The sequence below is a fragment of the Crocuta crocuta genome, unplaced genomic scaffold, assembly GCF_008692635.1.
Source record: "Crocuta crocuta isolate KB4526 unplaced genomic scaffold, BGI_CrCroc_1.0 scaffold160, whole genome shotgun sequence".
Classification (NCBI taxonomy): domain Eukaryota; kingdom Metazoa; phylum Chordata; class Mammalia; order Carnivora; family Hyaenidae; genus Crocuta; species Crocuta crocuta.
Genome location: NW_027527591.1, coordinates 379,195 through 385,730, shown reverse-complemented (window position 1 = coordinate 385,730; position 6,536 = coordinate 379,195). Strand labels below are relative to the sequence as shown.

The 6,536-nt window shown below is 33.8% G+C and overlaps 1 protein-coding gene across 3 annotated transcripts in view; it reads right to left on the bottom strand.

Moving 5' to 3' along the window:
- IKZF2 (IKAROS family zinc finger 2) overlaps positions 1 to 6,536 on the bottom strand; it is a 152,327-nt gene that overhangs the window by 143,358 nt on the left and 2,433 nt on the right. For all 3 annotated transcript variants that reach the window (XM_077771305.1, XM_077771299.1, XM_077771316.1), the window contains exons 2-3: positions 5,362 to 5,410; positions 4,448 to 4,552 (exon numbers count right to left, since the gene is read on the bottom strand). In XM_077771305.1, coding sequence (XP_077627431.1) covers positions 4,448 to 4,552; positions 5,362 to 5,395 — 139 coding nt within the window. In that variant the 5' untranslated portion in view covers positions 5,396 to 5,410. The remainder of the gene's footprint in view (positions 1 to 4,447; positions 4,553 to 5,361; positions 5,411 to 6,536) is intronic.

The following is a 6,536-nucleotide window of genomic DNA, read 5'->3' as shown; positions in this document are numbered from 1 at the left end:
AAAAAAAAAAAAAAAAATACACCAAAAAAAAAAAAAAAAAAAAAAAAAAGTACTTCCAGTGGGGAAGACAGATTTGGACAAAGACAGAGGCAATGAGGATAATACTTCTACAATAAGTTGATTTGTTTGTTAAAGACAGACTTTCATTCTTATGTTGAAGCAGTCTAAAAATGCCAAGAGAGGAAAATGTGGGGCAAATAAAAATATACAGCATTTCTACTGTTAATTCTCTACACATACATACTTCCTATAGTTTCTTTTTTTTTTTTTGGTTTAGTTCATAACTATGATACTTACCTCTGATTGGTGTAAAGAAATCAAATCAAACTTGGGGCACCTGGATGGCTCAGTTGATTAAGTGTCCTACTCTTGATTTCAGCTCAGATCATATCAGGGTTCATGAGATGGAGCCCCACACTGCGCTCTGCACTGACAGTGAGAAGCCTCCTTGGGATTCTCTCTCTCCTCTCTCTCTGCCCCTCCACTGCTCTCTCTCTCAAATTAAATAAACTTTTTTAAAAAAAGGAAATAAAATTAAACTTTTCTCTTAATTTCCTGACAAGTAAAAACTAAATGTATGCTGGATATATGTATACACCTAAGTTTTGTCCTAAAACATGGGCCAGCACTGGACCTGGCAGGCATCCTGAGATAATAACATTATAAAGAAATATTGGTTAAGTGATCTAACTAACCCACAAGGTTTTATGTCCCCATCCTGACAACTCCATCCTTCTGTTAAGGGACATAAAAGGCCAACTGATTTCTTCAGATCTCCATTTCTACATAAGAAAAATGGAAATCATGATACACTTCTGTTTCACTAGGCTCTAAAAGTGGAAACTAGCTAAGAAAAAAAAAATGAACATGAAGCACTCTGAAAAGAATAAACTAGATTCCCTGACCTGATTATTGGTCAGAGTCTTGTAAAACTAGAATTACTACTTCTTCCAATTCCATACATGCCACCTGGCCATCAAACTGACTGGTAAGTGGTACTGACTGCAAAGGTAATCCATGTAAACAGTTTTAAAGTAATAGAAACAAAATCTGTGTCACAATGTATATTTTCATACTATTAACTAGCGCCAAGGAAAACTTATTTATTGGCATTATAAAAGTAGAAGATGAAAAGTGTAAGATTTCAAATGTTTGAACCTTAAATTTTGTTTTAAATAGTCAGCGGCACGTATAGATAAAACAGTTTGAAACTGGTATAGAAGCAACTATGCAAGGACTGGAGAGAAGCTAACCCAGAAACAGAAGGCATCACAAAGGCCAAAATACAATATGGATTATTTTTATATTGTTCTGTCTGAGTTGTCTGTTGCTGATTCTTAACTTCCAGATTCTATTTTTAAAATCACTTAACACTGTGTATTTCCAGTAGCCATCAAGGCATATACTGTCATCCCTGACACCGAAGATTGTCAGCGGGCTCAATATGTACACTAATGATCTCAGGCAACAATGCCCATCTTCTTTATCAAAAAGATCCTATTCCAGAAGAAAAAGTCTAAAGTTCTCTAAGAAAATTCATTCTGAAACAAAGGAAGTAGTTTCTGTAAAATGGTAAGATCCGTATCACCCCTCAATTTTTAAGATTATCTTACATGCTAAATTTTAAAACCCCAAACTGTCAGGCATTATAACATTTTTAGTTTTCCCCCAAGTCACTGGTGCTCGTTTCTAGTACTGTCAAATAATGATAGCTGCTGTCATTTTTTATAGAATAGCTGGCAGCAAGTTGTACAGACACTCTTCATCTTAGAACAGTCATCAAATAACCTAAATAAATGACTGGTACTTTGCGGTAAAACTGACCACTCTCCTGATACCAAAACAAATGGGCTATCACAGGTTATTGATACTTTATTGCCAGAATGTTAGTTATTTTATTTTTTAAAAAGTCAAAGGTTTTAATTCTCTTAATTTTTTTTTCTAAGCTGCTTTAAAATAACTTTCTTCCTCTTACACATATAGCCCTGTCCTCTCCTTGCTGTTACTGGAGGTTACCTTATTCTATCATAAAGGTAGTCCCATTTACTTTGGCTTGAATACTTGAAGACATTAAAAAAAAAAAAAAACCCAGAAAATAAATAAGCTATTTTCATTTGATAAAGTTCAACACTGTTTAAATAAATTTAGGAAAGCCAGTAATCTCAGACACAAGTGATCTTACAGGACCCACAACACAAAAACTATTCCAAATCACAGAAAAACATCTGAGTGACCGATTTTAGGTCTCTTGTTCTAAGTAATAGACAAGAGTCCCTCTTCACCACTATTTGCCTTGGCAATCTAAAATGCTGATATTCTCCTAGATCTAACAGAAAGGAAAAATGGGTATCTTCTCCATCTAACACCTAAGTGGGTAACCTAGATACTGTAAATAGAGGCTACATAAAGGATACAACACACAGCTCTGAATTGAGAGCCAAATATTTAACCTGCAACTCTTTGGAAAAGAACACGAAAACATGTGCAGCTCAGCCAAAGACTGTATTAACATGGAATTGCCAGAGGCTAGTAAGTTTGGGAGGAAAAAAAAAAAACTCTTTACCAACATCATTTTACTATTGTTGGGTGAGAAAAGCTCAAATGTTAAAAGCACAGTTCTTACTTGTTCAAATTGATCATGCCCACACTCTGCAATGTTTACTTAAAATAAACGGGTGAACTGCTTTTTTTGAAGAGTACTTGTAAAACCAGAATCAAATTCTCAAATAAAGGAGCCAATTAACAAGTATTTTCCTGCTGATATCCTAGGGGTGGCCAGGAGATGACAGCTAAAGTCTATGATTATTCAGAGTTTCTAAAGTTTCTAAAGCTGATAGCTAAATACTAAGCCAACAGAAATTTTCGTATCAATCTATCTTTACTCTTTAGGAAATGAAACAAAAATTATCAGAGAAATAAAAATCTATTCTACCTAGGAGCGAGTAACATTAAATGTTAAAACATAAAAACTGTACTACCTACACTACAGTAGCAGTACAACTTTTGTTAGATTACAGCCTACTAGCCAAAAAAATAAATAAATGCTACAAGATATATTATAAAATATTAACACTAGAATTTAATATACATTCACTATTAATTTTTCTTTCTACATAATAAAGGAATTTCAATGACTGCTTCCAGAATAAAATCTCCTGGGAAATGCTTCCCATTAATAAAAAGATAACTTTTATACAAGTAAATTCACATAGTTCAATCAAAATAACTAAGTCAATAACTAGGATCACTTCAAGTTAATGAACTCCAAAATGTATTCAACAGTACTCTATATACTTTTGCTTAAAATTCAGAAGTCTTTACTATTTCCAAACTAGTAGCTTTATAATAACCTCAAGTTTTGAGAACTATATAAAAGGGAACTGGAAAGGAACACTTGTTCTCTCTGGATAATCAGAATTAACTTGAGAATATATTCATAATTTAATAGCTGATCAGTTTCCTTCAGTTATTAAATCTTTGTTTAAAAAAAGGGGAAAAAATAGCCTTTCCTTCACACATCACCCAAATAGAACACTTTTAAATTAAGTTATATTTACATATAAGCCAGAAGTCCTTTCCACACAAGAATATAACACATACAAAAGTATAAGGGAAACAAGATTTCAAATTACTTTTAAGGAGTAATAGGGCATTTGCACCTAATAACTAAACTGATAAAACATTATAATTAAAAGAAAATAAACCATATTCTTAATGAAGTATTTTGTCTTCTGTCACAGACAGCATACAAGTTGCTCTTTTATTACACAAAAACAACGTTTACTACATCAATGAATGACTCTATCAAAAATAGTAGCGAAAATGGTCCATTATTGCAAGTTCAAAACATCCTTCCTAACATTCACAGTTCTTCTCTGGAGAGTCTCAAACAAAATGCTTTCACTTTGTTGGAGAAATGGATTTAAATCAGACCCATAAATTTTGCATTACACTTCACTTCCAATGCTTTGGAGGAGAAACTTTCACATATTAAAAAAAATTTTTCTTAAAGTAACATTGCAATTCTACCACCAATGGATTAGCTTTACACCAAGGCAATGTAAAATTATTTCTTTTCTTTTTTTTTTTTTTTTTTACTGTGAAGAGTCCTTTGAAAGTGACTTGTTTCCATATTCTTTTATCCAACAACAACAACAAATCTAGTTATAAACCTGGCAAGTCAAAACAATAACCAGCAAAGACTAACATTTCTTACCTGATACAGGTAAGCACCAGCTCCCAAATGCCACCTTGGGATAGGTCAGACTAGTAAGCAGGTTCATGTTTTATGATACTAGAATGAACAGGAATAAATCTGTGTTGTTCTTTCTTTAGCAAAATCTATAGCAGCAGCTACGCCACAATGTGAGAGGACCCCAAAGACCTAACAAATTCAAGTGTGTCTCTAGAGAAATAGAGGGAAAAAATCATAAAAGTGAAGACTTACTGCTTGTCATGTGACTTGGTGAGGCGTGCTGTCCATTGGGTGTGCTTGAGGTGAGGTCAATTGCCATAGTGGAGTTCTCCCTTTCAGGTGAAAGCTCATTGTCACCTGCTTTCACAAAATAAAATCTTTTGGTCTCTGTTCATTGTCACATAAAATCTAATTACCAACTTGGCTTCTTACATGCAGAGGCATGCATAGCCTTGAAATTTTAATGTAATACATTTTTCCCTTAGAAGAAACTATAAGGAAATATAATTTAGAAATATATAGCAAATGAATGAAATAATGAAAAGCCATGACTAGCTCACAATAAGAAAAAACCTACAAAATCTGATCATCACAATATTCTTAACTGTAAAATAAGAGCAAGTAGAATAGTTGGTTTCTAAAGTATTTTTCAGTTGAAAAACTAAATTTTCTTTAAACACCTAATTTAACCATCAAGCATAAAGCATTTATAATGGGCATTTTCCAAAATTCTACCAGAGAGTTGGATGTTTAAAAGGAAAGTTGCCTTTAAAAAGGTCAACTTAAGGAGCTTTCACATTATGTGTGTGAAAAATTAGGTTACAAAGTAGTAAATATTTAGCACATGCCATATTAGTAGACAGATATGTAACCTGACTTATCCTTAACTTAAAGTAAATGAAAACACTCCAGTGGAAAAGTGCTGATTTGCTAAGCTACTTACTACTGATTAAAAAGTTATCATGAATAGAGTAAGTGTATTTCTGTATTTCCTTCGTTTTGCTTCTGTGCTGTTATTTTCTCAAACTCATTTAAAGGTAAAATTGTGAACAGACAGAAAATAAGAGTATAGAATTCTTGACGAAAAATAGTTCAGAAAATAAAATAACAAGGAACATAAACATAACTTTATTACCAATAACAAATTAATGAAATTGAATACTTACACGTTATATAGCCATCAATAGCCTCTGTTTCCATAGTCAAAGTGCAGTGCTGCAATACAAAAGATTATACCCTTAACACAATGATTCCTTTCAGTATCTGCCATTAAATGCTTAACTTATTTGAAGCTCCAAGCAGTTAGCCCATGTTGCTGCTGCTGCAACCTGTGCCCAAGAAACATACTACAGGGTACTGTATGTGCTCATTTGCAAGTCACTGAACTCTTTCTGCAAATGATCTGATTCCTGTTGGAGATAGGATAGGAAAGATAAGTGTGCTGTGAGATGGGCTGTAGCAAGAAAGGAATGACCCTCTTAATCAGAATTTACTTAAAGAAAAAAAAAAAAAACAGGGAGGGTACACCTCAAATGTACTAGCTCTAACTGGGATATAAGTATTTTACCATTCACTATTTCCTACAATCACACTGCAGTTTGAGGACTTCCCTGGTATACAGATAGCTCTATTCACAATTGTTGCAAGTTGGTTCATCATGTTCTAATAGAGAGGAGGGACGACAAACAAACATAACAAAACAAAACAAAACAAAAATTTAGCACCCCAGAGTGTCTTGAAGGTTTCTGCACCAGTTACCCTACTCCCAGACTTGTATTGACATTTTAGCCTACACTAAGTTCTGTGGGAGCACCTGTTCAATGTAACCTTAATTTCCTGCCAGACCATGGTTTGATACAAATGCCAAGCCAACTTAATACACTCTAATCTTGAAAATTTCATAAACTTTTTGCTCTCAGGAAGGGAATCACTTTTTTAAAGTTTGGGGAAATATTTTCATGCACCAATGACAAAAAACAAGAACTTAATTCTCCGAAACAAAAGTAAATTGTATGAGATGACACCCCCTAGCTTTGATTCCACATAATGAAAAGATCGATAAGCTAACTGTATTCTTTGAAGGAAAAAGTTTAAAGAATTGACATGTCCTGAGGAGATTTTTACTTATTTTTTTTTCCCTTTGGCCCTGGTCCTTTTTGCCTTTAGTTTCAAAACTCTCTCTGCACCAGCAGCTAAATTATTCACAATGAGCCATTTCTGTATTGATCGCCAAGTATATTTAGCCCTGGCTCCTGGAATTTCTCCATTACTTACTGGAAAACAGGCAGCTTCACTTCTTGTCTCCAAAACCACTTCCCTTCTCCCTCCCCTCCCCTTCTTC